Here is a 27,425-nt window from a genome sequence, read left to right as displayed (position 1 = left end):
TACTTTTTATTGCAAAAGTAATCTTATTTGTTCTATTTCAGAGTACTTTTTCATTTTTGATAGTTCTGCTCTGAGCTTTTATTCTGATATTTTTGTTTTTAGACAGATTTTGGTAGATAGCCTATGCCTTGGGTAAAGACCTCTTTTTGGGAAAGTCACTTTTTTCGCATTTCAGAAAAAGAGATAGGTTTTTGGACTTTCCTGTTTTTCTTAAGCATGACACAATGCATGGGTAGAGTCAATTGCCTCTCACTAGAGCCAGCCTATTTGGAGTAATTATTCATCATAAATTCTAAATGTGGTCTCTGTTTTGACAATTAAATAGAAAGAAAGGTAAAATTCTAGTTAGCTACTTTTGGCTATCTTAGAAAGAAGCTAGATTAAGAAAAGCAAAGTTTTAGTAGGCTAATGAATCCAGGGCTGAAAACATACTCTGAGAAGGTATTAGGCCTACCAAGCTTCCATGTTAATCCTCTTCTGATTTTTAAGTCTTAGAAATGTTCTTACTTGACAGTTACAGTATTTTAACTTAATTCTCATTTATCAGTTTCTTTTTCTCTGGCTTTAGTTCTGAAAATGCAATTCCTGCCATTTAAATAGAATTTAAGCCATAGGCCTATCAATGTTTTTTTTTTCTCTAAATTTAGAAGTTGTATTGGTAAAATTCCAGTTCATTGACTTCTTGCTATCTTGGAAAGGGTTTAGATTAGGGTAATGAAACTTTCAGGAATGGGTCTACAGGCTAAAGTGTATCTTGGGAAGGTATTTTAATGCACCCATCTCCACTCCTTCTCCCTCTAGAGGGCTCTGAAATTTGCCAACATAACAGGTCTATACCTATTGAAATTTTGAAAAAAACAACAATTTACCTTAATTTTCAGTTACTAGTTGGTTTTTCTCTGCCTTTAGTTCTGAAAATGCAATTTCTATTATTTGAGTAGAATTTTGAGCCATATGCCTAACAAGGTTTTTTTCAAAATTTAGGAAATATATTTGCATATCTTTAAAGCTTATAAAATGGAATTGAGCAAAGTTGTGAAGCTGAAAACAATTTTTTGTGCTTCAATTAAGTAGAAGATCTATTTTGCAAGGTTTCACTTTTATAACACAAATATTTTTAAAGGTCATCTAAGGTCAGGGCCCTCTAGAGGGAGAAGGAGTGGAGATAGTTGCTTCAAAATACCTTCCCAGGATATACTCTAGTCTGTAGATTCATCCCTAAAAGTTTAATTTTCCTAATCTAAACCCTTTCTGAGATAGCAAGAAGTCAATTAACTAGAATTTTACTGATGTATCTTGAACCTTATAAATTGAGATTAAACAAAGTTGTAAAGCTGGAAACAGTTTTCTTGTAAGCTACTTTATTTAAATAAAAGGTACATTTGTGAGGTTTCACTTTTATAACAAAGATTTACAAAAGTCATCAAAGGTCAATACCCTCTAGAGGGGAAAGGGGGGGAGGAACTTGAAAATACCTTCCTGAAATATACTTTAGTCTTTTGACCCTTACCTGGAAGTTTCATTTTTCTTAACCTTACTGCTTTCCAATGTAGCAAAAAGTAGCTGAACTAGAATTTTACTGAAAGAAAAAAAATACTTAATATTTAAGACTGATATAAAATGAATATCAATCAATCAAAGCTGCATTTCTAGAATCAGAATATTATCAGCTTTTTGTTAATATACCAAAAAAACTGAAACACTGAAAAGATATATAGACCCACATCAAAATAGTATAATTGGTATTTCCAAAAAGATGTACTTCTAGGTATGTCAATAAACTAATAATTTCAAGTGTTTTATCTTAAATAAGGTATCCCTCCTTCTATGTTAATTTTCTCATTGGCTTACAGCTATCATTCCTTGTAGCTTGTACTTTACTTTTAATCAATTCCTCTCTGATTAAATATCAGGCCTAGAAATTCTTTCCTTGTAGCTAGTCAGTTCATTCCTTGTAGTTTGTGCTTTACTTTTAATCACTTCCTCTCTGATTTAATAGGCCTAGACGTTCTGAAAAGTGTGGGAAAGTATTAGTGTACAAACCATCTGGGAGCTTTTTTTTGAACAGGCTTTACTATCCAGTTTGCCCAGAATCTGGATCTTCCATTAGCTGCAGTCCTAGCTTTAGATTATGTGTTCTTGTTTGCAGAGACAATCCAACAATTTTTATGATAGAAAAAAAAATGACCAGTTTATTACATTGACAACAACTTTTTCATTTCAGATATTCCTTCATTGTAAAAGGAATTTATTAATAATAACAATGATAAAAAGAGGAGGAAATAGAGAAAGGGAGGGATTGCAAAGCACAACACATTAAAATTTTTGTGTCTAGTACATTTTTTCCTGGGAAGTACATCTTTTTAGCTTTGTTTGGTACAAATCCAAGTTTTTAACATTGTAATGATGTTTAACTTCAAAATCCAAAAACATAGCATCTTGCTAAGCCACTTGAATGTTTACTTCCAATAAACTTGGCTCACTGGGTAACAACTAATATGCTCACATGTTAGATGCTAGATGAAAACTGAAATGCAGGGCTCCCACTCTGCTTCTGTGGAAGAAAACATGAATTGAATTTCAAATATTCTAAATATATTTAATATTGCTATGACCCTAGTTGGTTTAGCTCTGTGGCACAGTTTGTTGATTAAATTACCAGGGGCTTTCCCCTTGGGGACCATGACACCTGTATGCTTGGTGTGCAGTTCATTTTTAGCTTGTTTTGACTGTGCTTGCTTGAGAGTGCTTTTCAACCTATTTCTACCCTGTTTGGTCACTTAGCACAGTACCTGCTTCAGATTTATTTTGCATGCTTTAGATGGGCTTGCCTAGCATTGACTGAGGGTCCCCTCTCTTCTTATATTTGTATTATTTGTTTGACTTTGTTGTTTATTTTTGACCTATGGGTATTTTATTTGTCATGACTGGACCAAAACAGTTATTGGAAAAAACTGTTTGATCACCTCCAAAAAGATGATTGAAAAACTGTTTGAACACTTCCATTATAGGTCAATGCTAAAAGACTGACCAGATGGCTCTATTATCATAATAGCCACGAACTAATCAGTAGCTATAGCTATATTTTTTTTGTTAGACATAGCAGTAAATGGTTGTAAGGTAAAGTTGGTGTTTGGTCCTAACTCCAGTCCCAACTCACATGTTCCCAACCAAAGATAGTAAAGGAAGAACAGGTACTTAGGTGCCCAAATTGTAATGGAAAGCATGCTGCTAACTCCAAGGAGTGTCCAATATTCTTGGAAAAGAAAGCTATTGATACTTACTCATTCACCAATAATTTCCCCAAGAAAACTGCTGCTGAGGTATTGAAGAAAGGACTTGCAACTCATACAGAACATGTCCCCATAGTACATACATACTCTTTCCCTCCACTGACTCCTAATGAACCTTCAGTAGAGGAATTCAACATGAAGTATATGACCATGATTGAAGGTGTTGCAAAGCTGCCTTCTAAGTTAGCTCCAAAATGTTGTCTCTAGCCTGAATAACTCAGTCAAAAACCTAAATAGAGAAGGTTTAAGCCTTCCCATAATGTCAGCAGCTTCCAGTAGTCTTGGCAAACCAGAAAGGAAACACAAAGGAAATGAGTGTTATAACTAGGCTAGATAATTATAGTTATTTTCTAGTTCTAGTTTAAAAAAAAAAAAAAAAGTTCTAGTTTAGAGTGTATCTTGCTATCTTGAAATGTAGTGGACCTAGAGAAGTGAATGTTTTTGTAGTTAATACAAGGTCATAGATATACTCTAGGATGGTATTCCCAAGCTACTATGTCTACTCTTTTCTGATTTTAAAGTCTTTGAAATTTGCCACCTTGACTGGTCTATGACTATTGTATTTAAAAAAAAAAAAAAAAACAATTTAGTACCTTAATTTTAGTTTTTAGTCTCTTTCCCTTGATTCCCACTGATGCATTATTTGTATTTAATGCCAAAGCATTCACTGCTAGAAGATGATAGAAAATCACAAAAATATTCATAGAGAAAGAGTTCCCTGCTGCTATTGAAACACAAAAAAGTAAAATGATATGTTTAAACAGTAAATGTGTAAGAAATAGGCTAAATCAAGTTCTAGAAGCCAAGAATAATATTCTAGAAGCTCCAGAAAATCAGGTTGTAGAAGCTATGAATAATATTCAACCCTGTATTAGGCAAGGACATTTATACCTAATAACAAATATAATTCTTATCTTGTATGTTCATTTCTCTGGAAATATTCCTTCAGGTTCTAATCATTGAAAGAACATAACCTGCATGCTCTTTGTCAAAGACAAGGAGGGTGTAAGGAAGCACTCCACTTTTTGGCATTCTTGTTTAAAACAATAGAATCGTTGTTGTTAATATAAGGTAATTTAAAAACAAACATCTTATAAACACTTTTTCAAACCTGTTGTAGTACAGTGCATTGGTGCTTTGCTTGACAATACAGAGCACCAGGGTCAATCCCCACTGCAGCAAGACTTGGTGACAAGCTTGCTACTTGTCCCTGTAAAAAAACGCCAAGCAACTGAAACTTAGACTCAATGCCCATGTGCCAGCAATGGCTCGGCAGGATCTTTATCCTTTTTTTAAGACAGTTTTTCTAAACTTTAATGTTAAGATGGGGTCATTGAAAAAGAGAAATTATAAAAGTGAATAAAAAAAGCAAAATGTTTGAAACTGTATCTAACACCTGTGCTTTGGTCATTCCTTTCCTATTGCTCCCTTATTGAAGTTGGATCTACAAAAAGCCTGATTTCCCCAAACCCTTGATCTCTTTATTCTAAAGTATCAAGGTTCTCAAGATACTAGTTATACTCTTAATAAAGCAGATGAACTGCACTTTTCTTTTGAAAATATGATATTGTAAATAATTAATTATTTATATTCTAGAAATTTCTAATCGCCTAGAGTAGTCAAGAGAAGATGACTGTATTTGACTGAGTTCAGGAAACATGGAAACATCCAAGCTCTTTGGTATTACTGCTGTTAAAAAAGGTAATTGGTATTATAAGTGGTTCAGCTAAATGGTGCGTATTTGTGATGCTTCAGCTTTAAAAAAAGAACATTTATTCACCTTAATCCATCTGAGAGCTTTAAGGTCTTCCAGACCTGTAGTGCTCTTGAGTTGATGACTGCCAGTCGAACCTCCACTGCTTCTTCTCCCACTCTTTGTCAAGTTGGTTTTTGAGGGACTGGATAGAGGGAGCACTGACAGTTGAATCTGTCAGTTGATTCTAATGGCTTAGGACTCTTCTCTAAAAGAATGTTTGGCGAGTTTTAGATCGGGAGCTTGACTTAGGTAGCTTCTTAGAGTCTCCTCTTGTTTCGTTCTGCCTGGTACTAAGAATGCCGCCAAAGATTGCTGACTTTTCATTCTGTAGCTTGTAAGTAAGCATCGTATTGCTGCGCAAGCGTTGGTAAACCAGAGTGGGTAGTTTGAGGTACTTGAGGCGGTCCTCAAATGAGGTTGATGCTAGACTTTATATGCATTTTGTTGCTTGTCTCTGTACATTTTCAATGAACCTCACATCTTGTTGATAAGAAGGACCAGCAAGACACATGCCAAAATCGCGATGGGGTCTGACGAGAGCCTTATATAGTTTTATAAATATAGCCTGTCTGCTGTTGATGGTTCGTTTTAGTAGTCCAAGATTGGAGCTTGCACGGGAAACAACATGCTGGACATGGCTGTGAAATTTAAGTTTATCATCAATAATGACACCAAGATCCCTTTCTTCTGCTCTGTTCTCTAGTTGGTCTCTTACTTTGGCGGTGGGGTTGTAGATCGTGTAGTGTGCCATTAGGTTATTGGGTCCAAGGTGTAATACACAGCACTTTCCTACATTAAATTGGAGAAGCTAGTCTATTCCATATTTTCATTCTCCAATGACTTCTGCTACTTTTATGTAAAAAAGGATTGACAAAACTATGAAACCTATATATTTTCATTTAAGAAAAACTTTCAGCAACAAATTGTTCAAACTAAAGTTCTGATTAGCATGTGCTTAATTGTCTAAATTGATATGTGATTATCTGCAAATTAGTGAAAAAAATGCTGCCTAAGTTAAGATTAAATTAGGGACAATATTTTTTTTTATACTTGTTAAAAAATGAGTTGGTATAATCATGGTGCACAGTGCCATAATTTTTCTGACGCCACCATTTTTTTGGCACTTGGTATTAACCAAGTGACATATAGCAATCGCAAATTCTGTCTGTCTGTGTTGGTCCCGGTTTTGCTACTTTAGGCTCTTCCAGGTAAGCTAGGACAATGAAATTTGGCAGGCGTATCAGGGACTAAACCATATTAAATTAGAAATAGTCATTTTCCCGATTTGACCATCTGGGGGGGGGGCGGTTAATTCCGAAAAAATAGAAAAAATGAAGTATTTTTAACTTACAAACGGTTGATCAGATCTTAATGAAATTTGAAGTTTGGAAGGATATCGTGTCTCAGAGCTCTTATTTTAAATCCCGGCCAGATCTGGTGACATTGGGGGGGAGTTGGGAGGGGGAAACCTAAAATCTTGGGAAACACTTCCAAGAAGAGTGGAGGGATGAGGTAAGAGTGGATGAGGAAGGTGATGGAGGGATGAGATGAGGAAGAGTGGAGGGATTAGTATTAACCTAGTGACATATAGCAATCGCAAAATTCTGTCGGTCTGTCAGTGTGTTGGTCCTGGTTTTGCTACTTTAGGCTCTTCCAGGTAAGCTAGGACGATGAAATTTGGCAGGCGTATCAGGGACTGGACCATATTAAATTAGAAATAGTCATTTTCCCGATTTGACCATATGGGGGGGGGGCGGTTAATTCAGAAAAAATAGAAAAAATGAAGTATTTTTAACTTACAAACGGTTGATCAGATCTTAATGAAATTTGAACTTTGGAAGGATATCGTGTCTCAGAGCTCTTATTTTCAATCCCGACCGGATCTGGTGACATTGGGAGGGGGAAACCTAAAATCTTGGGAAACACTTCCAAGAAGAGTGGAGGGATGAGGATGAACCATGGTGGGAAAAATAAGCACAAGTCTTAGATACATGATTGACATAACCGGAACGGATCCGCTCTCTTTGGGGTAGTTGGGGGGGAGGGTCAATTCTGAAAAATTATGAAAAATGAGGTATTTTTAACTTATGATCGGGTGATTGGATCTCAATGAAATTTGATATTTAGAAGGATATCGTGTCTCAAAGCTCTTATTTTAAATCCTGACCTGATCTGGTGACATTAGGGAGAGTTGGGAGGGGGGAACCTAAAATCACGGAATGCGCTTAGAGTGGAGGGATCAGGAGGAAACTTGATGGAAAAAATAAGCAGAAGTCTTAGAAACGTGATTGACATAATTGGAACGGATCTGCTCTATTTGGGGGATTTGGGGGGGGGGAGGAGGGTTAATTCTGAAAAATTAGAAAAATGGCGTATTTTTAACTTACGAAAAAGTGATCGGATCTTCATGAAACTTCATGTTTAGAAGGACCTCATAACTCAGATCTCTTATTTTAAATCTCAACCGGATCCAGCGTCATTGGGGGGGGGAATCTTAGAAAATACTTGAAGCAGAGAGATCAGGATGAAACTGGATGAGAAGAATAAAAACAAGTCAAAGATACGTGACTGACGTAAACGGACCGGATCCGTTCTCTTTGGTGGAGTTGGGGGGGGGGGGGTAATTCGGAAAAATGAGGTATTTGTAACTTATGAACAGGTGATCAGATCTTTATGAAATTTGATATTAAGAAGGATCTTGTGCTTTAAAGCTCTTATTTTAAATTCGGATCAGATCCTGTGACATTGAAGGGAGTTGGAGGGGGAAACTGAATTCTTGGAAAACGTGAAAATTGAGGTAATTTTATCTTACGAATAGATGATCGAATCTTAATGAAACTTGATATATAGAAGGATCTTATGTCTCAGATGCTCCATTTTCGACTCGAATTGGATCCGGGGACTTAGGGGTTTGGAGGAGGAAACATAAATCTTGGAAAACGCTTAGAGTGGGGAGATCGGGATGAAACTTGATGAGAGGAATAAGCGCAAGTTTTAGATACGTAATTGACATAATTGGAACGGATCCGTTATCTTTGGAGGAGCTGGGGGGTATTTTTTAACTTAAGAACGGTTAACCGGATCTTAATGAAATTTGATATTTAGAAGAAATCCATGTCTCAAAGCTCTTATTTCAAATCCTGACCAGATCTGCTGACATTGGGGGGAGTTGGAAGGGGAAATTGGAAATCTTGGAAAACGCTTAGAGTGGAGGAATCGGGATGAAGCTTGGTGGATAGAATAAGCATATGTCTTAGATACGTGATTGACGTAACCCTACTGGATTCGCTCTTTTTGGGGGAGTTGGGGGAGAGGTTCAGTGCTTTGGCGAGTTTGGTGCTTCTGGACGTGCTAGGACGGTGAAAATTGGTAGGCAGGTCAGGGAGCTGCACAAATTGACTTGATAAAGTTGTTTTTCCAGGTTCGACCATCTGGGGGGCTAAAGGGAGAGGGAAATTTAGAAAAAATTAGGTATTTATAACTTACGAGTGGGTGATTGGATCTGAATGAATTTTGATATTTAGAAGGACATCTTGACTCAGAGCTCTTATTTTAAATCCCGACCGGTATTAAGCCTCTTATTTTCTTTTAAGGCCGTGATTAACTGAACTTGAAAACATCGAGCTTCAAAATTGAAGTTAGTTTAGGCTTCTGTCTTTTAATTCTCTAGAGACCGTCGATTGTCAAAACTTCAAATAGTACCAATTATCAAGTCTTGTGAGAGGTTTTGATAGACAGCTTCCTTTGGAGAGATAGTAATATATTTGGCTGGGTCTTGCAAAGCTTGGTTACCGACCAAGGGAAAAGAGAAAATGAGCAAAAGAGCACTATCATTCTCAAATACAAAATGCCCATGTATATGAAATTGTGACGGCATGCACAGAGTGCATTTGCCGTGGGAGGGACTGCAAGTTACAATCTTTGACCTGTGTGTACATATAGTAATGGTTACTAAGAAGTGTAAAGACGTTTTCAGGGGGATTTTTTGGTTTGGGGGGATATTTGAGGGGGAGGGTTACCGGGGAGGATTTTTCCATAGAGGAACTTCTCACGGGGGAAGAGACTTTCAATGGAGGGGGCGCAGGATTTTCTAGCATTATTTAAAAAAAATAATGAAAAAATAAACATGAAAGTTTTTTTTCTACTGAAAGTGAGAAGCAGCATGAAAACTTAAGACGAACAGAAATTATTACGCATATGAGGGGTCTACCTCCTCGTAATACCTCGCTCTTTACGCTAAAGCATTTTTAGGAATTTTCAACTATTTATTCTGCGGCCTTTGTGATTCAGGGGTCTTTCTTAAGGAATTGGGACAAAATTTAAGCTTTGATATCAAGAGCGAGGTATCGACGAGGGGTGAGCCCCCTCATATACGCAATAAAAACATACGAATATTGAAGTTCGCTACGTAATTCAATTCGTAAGTTACGTATATTTTTTACTTACGGAAACGTTCGTGAAAATTGTAAGTTATAGTTGCCTTTTTAAGTAATCAAAAAATAGGAGGGCAACTAGACCTCCTTTCCTCGCTCCTTTTTTCTCAAAATCTTCCGATTAAAACTGTGAAAAAGCCATTTAGCCCCAAAAAATTAATATGCAAATTTCGTTTTAATTATTTATGTATGGAGAGCCAAGATCAAACCATGCATTAATTCAAAGACGTCCAGAAATTAAACAAAAAAACAAGTTTTTTTAAATGAAAGTAAGGAGCGACATTAAAACTTAAAACGAACAGAAATTACTCCGTATATGAAAGGGGCTTTTCCTCCTCAACGCCCCGCTCTTTACGCTAAAGTTTGACTCTTTCTCTTAACTCTACATTTTAAAACAATAAAAAACTTTAGCGCAAAGAGCGGGGCGTTGAAGAGAAAAAGCCCCTTTCATATACGGAGTAATTTCTGATCGTTTTAAGTTTTCATGTTTCTCCTTACTTTCACTTAAAAAAATTTTTTTTTGTTTAATTGTAGATGTTTAATAGGAGCTTGAAACTACAGTAGGATTCTCTGATACGCTGAATCTGGTGGTGTAAATTTCGTTAAGGTTCTATGATTTTTACGGGTTGTTTCCTCCTCACCTGCGCTTCCAAACTTAAGTCTCTAGATCGCGCACGAAAAATGCAGGATCAAAAATCCCTTGGCAATCCTTCCATTCGTCGCAATCCAAGTTTCTACCACCAGTCACGATCCGGTAGGGCAACGGGGTTCTGCTCCGCCTCAAGGTTTGTCGCTTGACCTAAATATATTGACTTGTCTAGTTCTTCAGCGTACCGCATTATTAGGTATTTTGGATATTTACATCTACCAAGCTCCAAAAACTTTTTACAAAGGCGCTGTCTATGTGTGGTAACACTTTTAAGATGTATACCTCGCTTTGATTTAATTTTCCCCATGATTTCGGCTGTGTGTGCACAACTTTACTGAAGGCTCCTGACTATTTCTCATTTCTAGGTTTCTTCATTGCATTGAAATAATTTATGAAAATTTCACACTCTATTAACAAGCAGCTGATTATACCAGCTTGTCATTTTGGTCTCTAGGGGGTATTATCGGCGATCTGAAAAGATTCTTTGGCAACCGACTTGTAAAAATTCCAGCTAGCTGAAAATATTCTAGGGGACTGTTAGAAAACAGGAAAATAAATCGAAAAATGGTTCCAATCATCTTACAGATTATTGTCTTTTGCTCATGATAGTACCGATTTTGTTCTAAAAGCAATATCCTTTATCGAGTACACTTGGGAAAAAGACCTAGACATTTTCTAAGATTTCTAAGCAATTAGAGGAAATAGAGCAAAATCCTTTCAAACATTTTGTAGCATCTTCAAGAAGCTATGGCCTGATATTCAAAGCGGCATCTTCCGCCAATGAATACTTGAGTACTTTTTAAATGTAAATTTTCAATTTAACATGGGATTTTCGAGTTCCATCAGTTCACTTAACCACGGCCTTAAATCAATCTATTGATTCTTAGAATTTTGTTAGAGCTCTTACCATATGAGCTCTTGGGTCTTAGCTCTTCTGGCCTGGTCACAAGTGTCATATGAGCTCTTAGCTCTTGTTTTTTGTTTTGTTAAATAAAGATCACCAAAATACTGACATGTCGTCTACAGGGGAGACACACATAGTAAATTTTTTTATAAACTTTTTTCAGTAAGCACAGCAGTTTTACCAACCCTTGCTGTGTTTTTACCAATGGTCCCAAAATTTTCTAATTGGTCTAGTAAATAGCAGGAAAATAATGACATGACATATACCAAAATCTCAATCTTGCCTGGTAAATGCAGCGGTTTTACCAACTTGTGTAGTGATTTTCTGTATAGTATTCAAAACAGACATTACATTAATTATGGGTAAAAAAAAGCAGTCAGTAAAAATGACAAGCCAGTTGGTAAAATTCCTTGCTCCACCTCCAAACATTTTGGCTAGTAATGACCCTGGATTCTAGTGCTTTTATTACTGCTATTTGTACCACCACTTCAATTGCAACCACTGCTAAGCCTAAGAGTATTAAAATAAAAATTTCAGGAAATGTTAATTTAAAGGAAATGTGGAATTTAAACTTCCAATGCTTGAAGAAGGGAATGTTTAACTGACCAAAAGGCAATATTTGCATGCTGCTACTTGTGCTAGTACTACTTCTAGTCTTACAGCTAGTACCATTTGCACTTTTACTTCTATTACAACTATATTGAAGGGGAAGTTGAACTGAATCACAACATGTCGTCTGTATACAGGTTTTCAAAAGAGTATATCAGTAGTTGCTTGGCCTGTGAAATTGAAACTTACAGGCTTTGTTGCAGGGGAAGGGATTTTGAACTAACCAAAAGGCAGTATTTGCATCTTACTTTTACTAGTGCTGATATTACTACTGCTAATACTTCTAAAGCTTGGGTACTATTAACACTGCTACTAAAGCTACTAGTGTTAAGTCTAAAATTTCAAGGAATGTTTAAACAGTCTTGAACTAAATCAAAACACACTAAAACCTACACAAGGTGTCAAGAAGACTTATCAGCAGTGCATCAGGTACTGTTTACGGTATTAAGTTGAACCTTACGGTGTCTGTTGAGGGGAATATTGAATAAAAACCAAGATGGTATGTGCACACTGCTGCTAATGCTACTACTACTGCTACATATATACATATCTACATATATATATATATATATATAGCTACTATCGAAGCTAAGCGTGTTAAGCTGGAGCTTCCAGGCAATGTTTTGTCAGATGTTGGACTAAATCAAAACAAACTATAAGCAAGTACATGGTCAAAAGGGTGTAGCTGGAATATATCAGGAATAGCTTACATTATTGAATTGGTACTTTTAGGGTATGTTCTGGCAAATTTTGAACTAACCATAATTTACTATGTGTATACTACCAATACTGCTACTGAGATTAGTGTAACTAGTGGGGCAAGTAGCGGGAATATATCCGGAACAGCTTACATTATTAAATTGGTACTTTTAGGGTATGTTCTGGCAAATTTTGAACTAACCATAATTTACTATGTGTATACTACCAATACTGCTACTGAGATTAGTGTAACTAGTGGGGCAAGTAGCGGGAATATATCCGGAACAGCTTACATTATTAAATTGGTACTTTTAGGGTATGTTGTGGCAAATTTTGAACTAACCATAATTTACTATGTGTATACTACCAATACTGCTACTGAGATTAGTGTAACTAGTGGGGCAAGTAGCGGGAATATATCCGGAACAGCTTACATTATTAAATTGGTACTTTTAGGGTATGTTGTGGCAAATTTTGAACTAACCATAATTTACTATGTGTATACTACCAATACTGCTACTGAGATTACTGTAACTAGTGGGGCTATGTGGTATTATGGTGAATATTTCAGGGAACGTTTAAGAGGAGTCTAAAAAAAATTATATGTAAGTAGGTTTTCAAAAAGACATATAAATAATATCGTAGGCAATACAATAGTGCTGCCTAAATAAATAGCAATGCAGGCATAATATAACGTTCATTTATTTGCTTTTTCACCAAGGAACTTTGAATAGATGATTTTATTGCAGAAACATTGGATGCGGCTGTTTTGATTGGAAATTGAAAGCTTTAGTTCAATATTTAAGAGTAAAAAAAATTGGAGGGCAACCATCCCCCTTCCCAAGCCCATCAGTTTTCCAAACTTATCAATCGACATTTTGTGGTAGCCATTTTGTTCGGCATTGTTGAAAGGTCTAGTAACTATGTTTCTGGGGATGTCTATCCCCCAAATGCCTTTTGGCAAGGTCTATAAGTTGTGCAATTTGCCCATTGTTTACATGTAGTAAATGGTATTTGGAAAAAGGTCGTGTTTGACTTTTAGTGTTCAAAAAGAACAAGGACATTCAGGTGAAGCTTTTGGAGAACATCGAGGGTAGTTTCGAACTAAATAAAAACACGGTATGTTCGTACACATTTTCAAAAGGGGGAAATTCAGGAATGACAGAGGGTATTAAGTTCGAACTTTTTAAGGAATTATAAGGAGGGGGACGATCAGTTGACCAAGGTTATAATGGGGGACGCTCAGTTGACCAAGGTTATAAAAGGGGGCGGGGGTTTTGAACTAATTAAAAGCCATTTTGTGCATGCTACAACTTACTGTTGAAAAAAACCATAAAACAGAATCCTAGTAAATAAAATTGGTAAAATTGTGTAAAATAAGGTAATCACTGGGAAATAAAGGATAACATGGCTGTTTTAGAGTTGCCCTGTAGCTAGAAAACCAGTTGAGCATTTTCATTTCGTTTATCATTTTTTCAGCTTTCACTGAAATTTTTTTAATGATTTTGATTTTTCTACGCTTAAATGGTAATACCCCTAGGGTTTTATTAGTTTAATTAACAGATTATCTTTGGTAATTTTGTTCCTAGTGTAATATCTCAGTGCTTTGACAATGCCTAATTTTGGACAACTATTTTGTAAAAATAAACTTCAAAACTTAACTCTTGTTTTTCTGGTTTTTGTTTGGTCATAGTTGATTCAATTTATGGGTGCATGGGCTGAAACAAGAGAGGCACATTGGCAGAATTTTTGGGAATTATATAATTCGGGCTGTATATTTTCACATAAGGGAGAGGTTTTTATTGGGGGGGGGGTAAAGTATTGTAGTGCTGCATGCAAAATATGTCGGTTACAACTAGTATATATATTATGAAATTGAAATTGTTTTTGTTTTTTTTTACATTTCCTTGTCAATAGCCCATAATCAAGACCGTTACCCAAATTTTCGCTCACAGACCTTGTATATCATTACTGTGAAATTACTGACAGTAAAAAGCCTATATATTTTTCTGAGTTGAGATAGTAAAAAGAAAGCTTAGTGTTGCACTATACCCCAGAGAAGTAACTTCCCAAAAGATGCTTGTATTATCTTAGCTTACTGTTACTATATGCCTAGGTTTGTTCTTTATTAGGTTTCAGCTGCATCTGTTCAAACTTACATAGTCCCCATTTATGATATAATATATCGATCCTTGTTTTAGCTACGGGCTAGAGTAAATCTATATATATTATATATCTTCTATATATATAACAATAATTTGTCTGTGTGTGGGTCTGTCGAGTGACGTCATGTTTGTGTGTTGACTGACGTCATGTTTTCGACTGACGAAATTACAGACCGGGACATCGGGACACAAATGACGACCGGGACACCGGCACATAGGGAATATAAATGACGACCGGGACACTCAAAGAGAAAGCGACCGGGACACAAGGAATGTTCGATTAGCAATCACCATCAACAAAGCACCGGGACACAAATGACGACCGGGACACAGGGAATATAAATGACGACCAGGACACTCAAAGAGAAATTACAGACCGGGACACCGGAACACAAATGACGACCAGGACACAGGGAATATAAATGACGACCGCGACACTCAAAGAGAAATTACAGACTGGGACACCGGGACACAAATGACGACGGGGACACTGGGAAACAACAACAACGGGGACGCCGGGGGGCACAGGGGGATATATAAATGACGAGGGGGATACAGAGAGTGTTCGATTAGCAATCACAATCAACAAAGCTCAAGGGCAATCATTAGAATAATGAGGTATAGATCTGAATACAGATTGTTTTTCCCATGGACAATTATATGTTGCATGTTCAAGAGTCGGTAAACCTGACAACAGTGCTGCAACAAGTACTCCAAATTTTTACTTAAGTATCAAGTATTAAGTACTCATTGTTTTTTTACTTAAATATCAAGTAATAAGTACTTTCCAAAAAAGTATCAAATATCAAGTACTTGCCAAAATTGTACTTAAGTATTACTTCAAGTACTACTTCAAGTATTTATTCTATGTGTATATATTTATTCTATGTGTATATAGTCGTTACGCGCCATATTAGTTACGCGCCATTGTAGTTGTGTCCCTGTGTCCCACCTGTGAATATAGATAGATATATGTATGTTTTTAACTACGTAAAACTTGCGAATATACAATATTCTTCACTGTCCCATTGTCTGTTCATATAAATAGATTGTCGGGTTTACCGACTCTTGAACATGCAATATATAATTGTCCATGGGAAAAACAATCCGTATTCAGATCTATACCTCATTATTCTAATGATTGCCCTTGAGCTTTGTTGATGGTGATTGCTAATCAAACATTCCCTGTGTCCCCGTTGTCATTTATATATCCCCCTGTATCCCCCGGCCTCCCCGTTGTAGTTGTGTCCCTTTGTCCCGGTCGTCATTTGTTTCCCGGTGTTTTTTTCTTTTTAGTTTTTTAACTTTTTTAATTTTTTTCCTTTTTTTAAGTTTTTTTTCTTTTTAGGTTTTTCTTTTTTTAGGTTTTTCTATATATATATATATATATATATATATATATATATATATATATATATATATATATATATATATATATATTCTGATATCAAGTCTATGCTAACTTTTTTAAAGCTATTCTGGAGGCTTCTTACCCCCCTTCCCTTGCCTATAAAATGTCCCCTGTCATTCTTCTTTTGGAAATCTTAATCAAGAATCAGAATTTCCGTTTTATCGTTTTTAACCGTTTTCCTTGTTTGGCTGGTACCCACCCAACGAAGTCCAAAAAGTAATCTTAACCAATTTTCAACACAACGGTTTGAAAGCAAAAGACTTCAAAACAATTAAGTGCAGTCAAAAAACTCCTGATTGGATCAGACAGATCACATGACAGAATTGACACAGTGCACGTAGAGTTGAACTTCTGGTGATTAGTGTTCCCTCAAATCTGGCACGTTTGAAAAAATACACGGCTATTCTGAAACATGTGGGAATTATAAAAAAATAATAAAAATATTTTTTCCCCTTATTTGGCTGGTAGACACCAAACGAAGTCCAAAAAATAATCTGAACCAATTTTCAATACAACGACTTGAAAGAAAAAGACTATCGAACAATTAAGTGCAGTCAAAAACTTCTGATTGGATCAGACAGATCACATGACAGGATTAAAACAGTGCACGTAGAGTTGAACTTCTGGCGATTAGTGTTCAGTCAAATCTGGCATGCTTGAAAAAATACAGGGTTATTCTGAAACATGTCGGAATGGTGGAAAAAATATTGAAAATAGAAAAATGAACTTTGGATTGGCTTTAAAACAGATAAAAGGTAATAAAGTAGTTAATTCTCTGATTCAATAAGTAAAAACCTTAGCAACAAAAAAAAACTCAAATGTAAAAGTAAGGAACCAAGTGAGTCAGTTGCAGACTTTTTTAATAAGAGAAATCTAAGCTCAATAAAAAGGAGCAGCAAGAGGGTCGTAAACGTGAATAAAGTAGATAGTTTTTTTTTACATAAATCATCACTGGAAGACCGAATCCAAGAAGGCATATCTATTATACAAAATCGAGTAATTATTTTTCTGTTTTCGTGCCATCTAGGAAGCCGGAGGAGGAATGTGCAATATCTAAAATAAGCCGCACGTAGAGTATGGCGATTTTTCTTGCGAAACAGATGAGACATGCATGATAGAAACAAAATCACAGGGGCACAATAAGCATTATAAATTATGCACAAACCGTTGCAGTTGTAACGTCTTTTGTTTGGGGATATTTTTCCGTAGGTGACGCTTAGGTTTTTCACGGCTTGATTCACTAGGGATGAAAAGGTAGTGGAAAGTGTTGGACCGAAACACAGACCAAGCCAACTAACTAAAGAAGAACATGGCAGAATTGCAGTCCCAGCAACGAATGGAGCGACCACATAAGGGCTCTTAAAACAAATAAACTCGCATTTAGACGCATTAACTGACAGTTGAATCTTAGATAGTTCATTGGTTAATATAGTAAAATTGGAAAGCAATCCACAGCGAGTCCGGGGAACAAGAAGAACGTCGTCTGCATATGCAATAGAAGACAAACCAATATTACCGTAAGAAACATAATTTTTAAGGGCACGCAGGCACGATGCAAGCACATATCTAAATATACTAGAAGAAAATACGGCAGAAGTTGCAACCTATCCATTTCTAGCAGCAGTTTTCACACCATGAAGTGGCAAAAACCATGAGACTAAGTAGAAAATCTTCTGAGAAAAAAGGAATAAAACAAGAGCTAAGAGCTCATATGGCACTTGTGACGAGGTCGGAAGAGCCAAGAGCTCATATGGCATGAGCTCTAGCAAAATTATAAGAATCAATAGATTAATTTAAAAGAAAAATCGGAGGCTTAATGACGGTCGGCATGTAAAATAAGAGCTCTGAGACACAGGGTCCTTTTAAATATCAAAATTCATTAAGATCCGATCACCCACTCGCAAGTTAAAAATACCTCATTTTTCTAATTTTTCCTCCTCCCTTCTCCCTTAACCCCAGATTTTTGAATCGGGGAAATCAACCTAATCAAGTCAATTTGTGCAGGTCCCTGATACGCCTATCAATTTCCATTGTCCTAGCACGTCCAGAAGTACCGGACTCGCCAAAGCACTGGATTCTCCTAACTACCCCAAAGATAGTAGATCCAGTCCGGTTTCGTCAATCACGTATCTACGACATTTGCTTATTCTACCCACCAAGTTTCATCCCGATCTCTCCACTCTAAGCGTTTTCCAAGATTTCCGGTGTCCCCCTCCAACTCTCCCCCGATGTCACCAGAACTGGCCGGAGTTGAGAATAAGAGATCCGAGACATGAGTTCCTTCTTAATATCAAATTCAAAAATACCTCACGAACGGTCACCCGCTCTTAAGTTAAAAATACCTCAATTTTTGTAATTTTTCCGATTTAACACCCCCTCCAACTCCCCCATAGAGAGCGAATCCATTTCAGTTATGTCAATCACGTATCTAGGACTTGTGCTTATCCTTCCCACCAAGTTTCATCCTGATCACTCCACTCTAAGTGTTTTCCAAGAATTCCGCCCCCCCCCCCCAATCCTCCCAATGACACTGGATCCGGTTGGGATTTCAAACATGAGATCTGAGTTACGAGGTCCTTCTAAGTATGAAATTTCATCCGACGAAATTCAAGATCCGATCACTCCTTCGTCAGTTAAAAATACCTCATTTTTCTAATTTTTCAGAATTAACCCTTCCGCCAACTCCTCAAAAGAGAGTGAATTCGTTCTGTTTATGTCAATCCCGTATCTAGGACTTGTGTTTATTTTTCCCACTAAGTTTCATCCCGATCCCTCCACTCTAAGCATTTTCCAAGATTTTAGGTTTCCCCCTCCAATGTCACCTGGTCCGGTCGGAATTTAAAATAAGAGCTCTGAGACATGATATCCTTCTAAACATCAAATTTAGTTAAGACCCGATCTAATTTTTCCAAATTAACCGTCCTCCCACTCGCCCCCCCCCCCAGATGGTCGAATCGGGGAAACAACTATCTCAAATTTAATCTGGTCTGGTCCCTGATACGTCTGCCAAATTTCATCGTCCTAGCTTATCTGGAAGTGCCTAAACTAGCAAGACCGGGACTGACAGACCGACAGAATTTGCAATCACTATATGTCACTTGGTAAATACCAAGTGCCATACAAAGTAATTTTTCTCTGGGGATGGAATATTTGGTTCAAGGTTGGCTTCAGTATGACTAATTTTGGAAAAGGGTTATTTTTAGGCTTTGGGCAAGCCATGGGTGGAAGTAGTTATAGACCCTACTAAACTGAAGGAAAACTCGACTTTCTTAAAACTTGAAACCACCTACCCCTCGCCCTATTTTATATAGGACTTGTGATATCAGAGCTCGATATGAGCCCTGATTCTAGTCATCTTTGGTCTAGCTTTCATTTGGATCCGTTGCTCCATTCGCACGTTATACTAAATTAAATCGAAAGCTTGACTTTTTCAGCACTTAAAACCCACTCCCCCTCGTTCTATTTGAGCTAGGGTTTTCATCTCAAAACTTGATGCCTGCCACGGTCTTAGGCACCTTTGGTTCAATCTTCACTGAGATCCATCGATCTCTCGCAAGTTACACTGAATTAAATGAAAAACTCAACTTTTTTATAGCACTTAAAAGCCCCTCCCCCTAATTAAGCTAGGGTCTTTATCTTCAAACATTATGTGTCTTATGGTTTTGGCATCTTTGGCTTGACTTTCATTGAGATCCATTACTTCATTTGCAAGCTAAACTGAGTTAAGCAAAAAGCTCAATTTTTTAGCAGTTAAAGCCCCATCTCCTCGCCCTAATTAAGCTTGGGTCTCCATCCCAGAACTCAAGGTATATATAATCTTAGGCATCTTATTCAATTTTCATCAAAATTCATCTCTCCATTTGCAAGTTACAGTGAATTAAATGAAAAACTCGAATTTTTTTTAACACCTAAAGCCCCATCGCCCTAATTAAGCTCAATTTTAATCCAAATAGTTCAATTTTAATACAAATCTGATTGGCGGTTCTCCCGCTATACTCGATTGCACAGACGGGCGGACAGACAGACAGATCTCGAAAACGTATCTTGATGGATATTTTCCACCATCCAAATAGGTAATGATGCCTGGATGATGATATGCTATTGCTTTCTTTTTTTTGATCCAGTGAGCCAATATGGCTACCTAAGTCCGTCCGTCTGTGTAATCACGTAAAGGGGGTGAACCGCTGGTTGGATTTGGATGACAATTTTGATGGCCAGATTTGGCGCCAAGGATCATGAGACACATCAAGTTGAAAGATGAAGGCCCTAGCTCAAATAAAACAGAAGGGAGAGGGCTTTAAGTGCTAAAAAAAAGTTTTTCCTTTAATTCAGAGTAACTTGCGACTGGAGAAATGGATCTGAATGAAAATTGCACCAAAGAGGCCTAAGACCAAGAAACATATCAAGTTTTGAGATAAAGATCCTAGTTCAAAATTAACAAGGGGGAGTGGGTTTTAATTCCTGAAAAATTTAAGTTTTCTGTTTAATTTAGTATAACTTTGCAAATGGAGTAACGGATCCAAATGGAAACTAGATCAAAGATGCCTATGATCAGGGCTCATATCAAGTTCTGGTATTGCAAACCCTATCTCAAATAGGGCGAGGCGGAGAGGGTTCCAAGTCTTAAGAAAGTTGAGTTTTCCTTTAATTTAGTAGAGCTTATAACTTATGAATGGAGTGACAAATCTGAAGTCAGACTCGTCTGAATACCTGAATTTGCTTGAACAAATTAGAAAAAATATCACTGCATTGGATCCAGCTAGAATTCCCTTGACTTTTTTATTGCAGACAACATTTAGATGGGCAAAGATTCATAGCTTCAGTAGTTTTACCAATAATATGGTCCTGAAGATGATGAAATGGTAGAAATCTGGTTCAGTTGACGAGATGACAAACCTTAAGCTCTAATGTCAGAAATATAAGCCCAAACAGACTACAGTATGCAACATTTAGCACATAACCAGGGATTTTAGCTCACTGTCGACCAGTGAACTGTGATATAATTTCAATTTCCTTTGTTATATAACTTTAAAACAAAAATTAAACCAAGTGTTAATCATACTATAATTTTTTTCGTCAAAAACAAAAACCTTATTTCATATCCAAAAACAGGGCATGGAACTATATCTGAGTTTACTCTAAATCTAAAGCGTGATGTTTTCTTGTACATTGCCAAAGCAGACACACACAAAATTTTCGTGTCAAAGGTAAAGTATTTGAAAAACAAGTACATTTAAAGTATTTTAAGTAATAAGTATTTCGTAATCTTACTTAAGTATCAAACAGTTCGTGGTAACGAACTGTAGTAAGGAGCGACCCGGCTCAATAGTAACCAAAACTCTAAAAAATTGAATTTTGATATCAATAGCTACATCAAAAGAATCGCATTTTAATGCTGATTTTAAATATATAAGTTTCATCAAGTTTAGTCTTACCCATCAAAAGTTACGAGCCTGACAAAATTTGCCACAAATGACGACCGGGACACAGGGAGTATAAATGACGACCAGGACATGAGTAAAAAAAAGGTAAAAACTACAAAAAAACTAAAAAGAAAAAAAAACTAAAAACTAACAAAACTAAAAAAAAATAAAAATAAAAAAAAAACTAAAAAGAAAAAAAGGGGAAAAATATAAAAATTTATTTCATCACATACCATTTCAAACCATAAAATACTTTTCAAAAGGCTTTACTATATTATTTCAGAATAAGTTCTTTTCTTATTATTCCTCCTTAATAAATATTGTTCATAATATCTGAACAATAATTCATTTATTGTGTTACACCTTCAGTAAACCTAGGTTAAGGATACAAGCATGCATTTACCTACACAAATAGCTCAGGATCTTCAGTATATACTAGACAACACGGCCGCCAGGGGACTTTAGGCGCTAGTGTCAATATAACAGTTGCTTTTTATAGATTTCTTGTCCCTAGGAGCATTTTTCAAAACCTTTGTCTCGAAAGTGCAATAGATGAACTGAAGAGAAGCAAGACTAGAGCCTCGAATCCTCTAGAGGCTGTGTTTTTCAGTATATGTTGAAGATTCCGAGCTATTTGTTTAGAGAGATTCCTGCTTGTATCATTAACCTAGGTTTATCGAAGGTGTAAGACTAAATTAATATGTAAAACAAATTTATTATAAGATTATTGTACAAAACTTATTAAGCATATCTATAATGAGATTTATCGTAAAATGACATATGGGAGCTCTTACAGGACGTATTTGGATGTTAAAAATCCCTTCCCTAAAAGGATCCATTTTGTTCTCTCTTGAAGGGGTACTTTTTCAATTCTCTTAATTCATATTCCTTGTTACATCTTGCCTTATACACATTTTTCTTTGGAGTTTCATTACTTTCTTCTCTAGTGTATTTTGAGATGTCTCTGTAGAGAAATCCCTCTTCTTACCCTCTTATTTTGATGTTTCCTTTTTTTTGACATAACGAACCTCTTTTTGCGTGACCTTCCTTGTGCCCTGTGAAAATTTCTCTTCATATCTTCTCCTCATTTCTTCCAGACTCTTCCTTTCTATTGTAGAGTTTACGATATCTAAATTTGTTGTACTAACCTCATAAGAATTGATGAAATCCTGATAATGCCCTTTATATATAGAACAGTCGCAATAAAAAGATCTCTAACTAAATATGTTCATCCATGTTAACGCAAAGCAGACTTTTTTCAAACTGAATCAAAGTTTGTCTGGGGTTACATAGGAAATCCCCCAGGAAGGGCCTAATATATCGAAATTAGTTCTACGAATCCTCTAGCGGTGAAATTGTAAATACCTAGACTAGCGGTATGAATCCCAATCGACACAAACTTTTACGTCTGTTACAAGTTCTTTTAAGCTCCGCCAGTATGGGAAGAAGGCCAAAAATGTTTTGGATATTTGGCTAATTCTCTATTTGTCATTACTAAGGCAAAGTCAAAAAGGTGTCGGATTATGCTGATCTAACCCTTAGCACATCATAGAGAGATGTCGGATAATGCCGTAATGGAGCATTGGTTTTATAGGAGTGTACGCAAGTGTGAAAAGTATCGTTAAAAAGCTGTAAAAGAAAAAAGTTATTGTCAATTAATGTTGCGAATGCTTTTGACAGGCCTAGCTTGGTGTGGAAGTGTAAGCAATGTTGAAAACTGTTTCAACTGCAAAAGAAAAAAACAAGCTGTTGGACATTGATATTACGAAGGCTTCTGACAGATGTAGCCCGGTGTAGGAGTGTAAGTAAAGATGAAAACAGGTTAAAGTGTTGTAAAAGAAAAAGCTATTGTACATTAATATTGCAAAAACTTTGAAAGGTGTAGCTCGGTCTAGGAGTGTAAGCAAAGTTAAAAGTGTTTAAAGAGCCGTAAAAGAAAAAAAGCCATTGGTTAATGAGCAATAAAAGAAAAAAGAGTGTTTGAAGTTAATGAAATTATGTCTTTCGACTCATGTAGCTTGGTGTAGGAATGTAAGCAAAGTTGAAAACTGATTAAAGAGCTGTAAAAGAGAAAAGTTATTGTAAGTTAATATTACAAAGCCTTTTGACAGATATAGCTTGGTGTAGGAGTGCAAGCAACGTCGAAAAGTTGCTAAAGAGTTATAAGAGAAAAAAGTTATAGGAAATCCATGTTACAGAGGCTTTTAACAGATGTGGCTGGGTATAGGAGAGTAAGCAAAGTTGAAAACGGTTTCAAGAGTTTTAAAAGAAAAAAAAGTACATTAATATTGCGAACGCTTTCGACATGTATAGCTCGGTGTGGGAGTGCAAGCAAAGTTGAAAACTGTTTAAAGAGGTGTGAAAGAAAAAAATTTATTGATTAATGAGCAAAAAAAGAAAGATGGGGATGAAGTATTCAGAAGCATTGAGAGTGTCAGTACTGTCTTGCTTCAAATGATGGAGCTACTTGTCAATAAAACCCCTCATCAATACCTCAAGGCCAACTGAGAGTTTTTAGTTGAAAATTTCAAGGCTGATAATGTTAATAATTCTGCTCTTATAGTTGAAATAAATCAAAAGAGTAATTAAATCCAGTTTGTCAAAATAGAAAAGATACAATGTTTTAGGAATGGTAATTAAGTGCAAATTATGTTATGGTATTCAGAAGCATTGAGAGTGTCAGTACTGTCTTGTTCAAATGATGGAGCTGTTCTGTTTAACGTAAAACTTTTAGTTTTTTTTTTAACTTCTAGTTTTCTCTTATATGTTTTCACTTTTACTCGAGGAATAGGTTTCGAGAAGAGGCATAAATTAAAAAAAAAGGTTAAAAAAGTATTGATATTTGAAAGTAGGTCAAGCTGTCTTTGGTTAAAAGATAAGTATAAGAAGAAAAAGAAGATATATTGCGTAAGAAGTCTTTTGATAAACTTTTCAAGGAGTCCGGCTATAAAATAAAGATGACAAATTGACTCAGAGCAAAAACTAAAAGATCATAAAATACCAAAGTAAGTCAACAGTAAAATAAAAATGATTTTCTTGTTGGTAAAGGGAAAGGCATGAAATCAATCTACATTTCGACGTTGTTGATTTCAATTGTATACTTTTTGTTTTCTATTTTTGTTTATGTTTCACCCAAGTGGTGAGTCACCCATCAATTTTTTTCTGGTCATGTCTTAAGCTTCTTCCTACTACGGGTTGTGATTTGTTTTTTATGGGTAGCTATTACTTCAAGTATAGTGAATTAGCGTTTCAACAGAACTAACTATAATTGACCGTTATTTCCGCGATATTTTTTAGTTTTAAATTTGATTCTCTTTGAAACCCTTCTTGTTCTTATATTTACAAGGTCTTTAGAGGCCAGAAGGCCCAGTTCATCTTTACTCATCCACAGACTACCCTATTAAAGTTGGGACATATTAAATATTTACAATGCATTTCAACGCATTATAAGAAACAAACTTGTTATGTATTTTTATATTATGTTTACTCTGATTTTTTTGTAGAAGCTGAAGATACATCCTCAAATGATGACAAAGATATTTTTGGAAGCACATATTCTATGTTATTAATGAAACATGAAACCAGTCTTTTTGCTGTTGCCCCTGACATTTCTACAGATTGTAAACTTAGTGCTGACCAACTTAAACGGGAGGCGAATATTGACGAAGATAAAGGTATGCTTCAGGTTTGATGATCTTGTGTATTTCTGTTTTTCCAAATGAAAAGGTGTAGCTTACTTTTCTTTTGCATCTGTTTGGGGCGTATAAATGTGTCTTTGATAAATCTGGGCGTACTGGTTGCACTAAAAAAAAAACATTTAGTAAGTAGTAGACAAGGTTGGATTCAACTAGGGCATAAAACTATCCATCCCAATGAAACCCCTCTATAAAACGACATACTAAATTTTCTTTCGAGCTTTTTTCTAGCTTTTACAATTCTAGAACTATTTCAAAATTTAAAACATATGATGTAATTTCTGTTGTTTAGGGTGCAGTGATTTAGCTATGTGTACAAGGAGTGTGAGCGATAAAAGTAATATGCCAGTTTGTCTTTCCCTACTCACAGCAATTTTTTCAAACAAGGCTTTGGTTTCACTTTCTTTTATGGTAATATTGTCACCAAATAAGTGGATACTGTATATGGAGTGCAATCAGCCTTTTTGCTGCAAGGATCATTTTAGAAATAAATAAAACACGCATTGTTCATAAATTTTAACTGTTCCAAATTGAAAGCGGATTATGATCTTTATTAGTTCTTTATTAGTTGGATAAAATTATCTGAGATTTTATTTGTTTTTTTTTGCTACTAATATAGTATTTTTATTAGCTTTTTTATCATCACAAAGTTGAAGATTTGTTAAAATCTTCATTTTTAAGAATTTATAAATACCAAACAAAAAAAGGAATAAAGAATTTGTACTATAATAGGAATGATGCCTCAAATTGGATTTTATAAATATGTAACCAAGGTAAGAGCAATTAAAATTAAATTTTAGTAGCCGTGTAAGGTTTGAACTGTTAAAAGCTGAGTTTCATACCATATAAAATAATTGCTAAAAAAGTATTGCTAAAAAAGTAGCTAAAGTGATTTATTTTTTGTGCATTTTATATTATTTTAGCTCTCCCAGCTACAACGCTCTATGATAATGGTATCAACAAAGAAGGTTGTGAATTATCCAGCATGCCAGGTCTTAAAAGAAGAAATGAAGAAATGTCTAAGTGTCTAAATGACGAAACGAATTTGAATTATCAATATCAGGGGCCAAACAGCACTTATGTATTTACTGAAAATAATGTTTTGAATATAATGTTAGAAAATAATGTTAAGAAAAAACGTTTTGAATGTGATAGATGTGACAAAAAATTCAGCAGAAGATCTAACCTATCTAATCATCAAAGGACTCACACTGGAGAAAAACCTTTTGAATGTGATATATGTGAGAAAAAATTCAGCGAAAAGCAGAGTCTATCCAGTCACCAAAGAACTCATAGTGGAGAAAAACCTTTCGATGGTGAAATATGTAAAAGATGGTTTTCTCATAGTTCCGCTTTGTCTCGTCATCAGAGAACTCATACTGGAGAAAAACCTTTTGAATGTTATATATGTTAGCAAAAATTCAGCGAAAAGCAGAGTCTATCCTGTCACCATAGAACTCATACTGGAGAAAAACCTTTTGAATGTGATATATGTGAGCAAAAATTCAGCCAAAAGCAGCATCTATCCAGTCACCAAAGGACTCACACTGGAGAAAAACCTTTTGAATGTGATATATGTGAGCAAAAATTCAGCCAAAAATCCACCCTATCTCGTCATCAAAAGACTCACACTGGAGAAAAACCTTTCGAATGTGTTAGATGTGATAAAAGATTTAGCCGAAGATCCTACCTATCTAATCATCAAAGGACTCACACTGGAGATAAACCTTTCGAATGTGATAGATGTGGGAAAAAATTCAGCGAAAAGCAGAGTCTATCCAGTCACCAAAGAACTCATACTGGAGAAAAACCTTTTGAATGTGATATATGTGAGCAAAAATTCAGCCAAAAGCAGCATCTATCCAGTCACCAAAGAACTCATACTGGAGAAAAACCTTTTGAATGTGATATATGTGGGAAAAAATTCAGCGAAAAGCAGCACCTATCCAGTCACCAAAGAACTCATACTGGAGAAAAACCTTTCGAATGTGAAATATGTAAAAGATGGTTTTCTCATAGTTCCGCTTTGTCTCGTCATCAGAGAACTCATACTGGAGAAAAACCTTTTGAATGTGATAGATGTGGGAAAAAATTCAGCGAAAAGCAGAGTCTATCCAGTCACCAAAGAACTCATACTGGAGAAAAACCTTTCGAATGTGAAATATGTAAAAGATGGTTTTCTCATAGTTCCGCTTTGTCTCGTCATCAGAGAACTCATACTGGAGAAAAACCTTTCGAATGTGATAGGTGTGAGAAAAAATTCAACCGAAGATCCCACCTATCTAATCATCAAAGAACTCACACTGTGGTAAAACCCTTTTTGTATGTCAGTGTGTAAGGGTTTTGTATGTTGAGGAAACTTTCTTAATAAAACTATCAAAGAATTCA

General features: G+C 35.8%; 1 protein-coding gene across 1 annotated transcript; it reads left to right on the top strand.

The window, feature by feature from the left end:
• The first annotated feature begins 213 nt into the window (after positions 1-213).
• Positions 214-27,425, top strand: LOC136034030 (zinc finger protein OZF-like). Its single transcript, XM_065715090.1, is given in 4 exon segments — positions 214-333; positions 4,890-4,994; positions 24,846-25,016; positions 25,961-27,425. Coding segments are annotated over 3 exon segments (1,629 nt in total). The 5' UTR covers positions 214-333; positions 4,890-4,951; the 3' UTR covers positions 27,376-27,425.

The sequence above is a fragment of the Artemia franciscana genome, chromosome 12 (genome assembly GCF_032884065.1).
Source record: "Artemia franciscana chromosome 12, ASM3288406v1, whole genome shotgun sequence".
NCBI classification, from domain to species: Eukaryota; Metazoa; Arthropoda; class Branchiopoda; order Anostraca; family Artemiidae; genus Artemia; species Artemia franciscana.
This window is presented reverse-complemented; position numbering and strand designations above follow the sequence as displayed.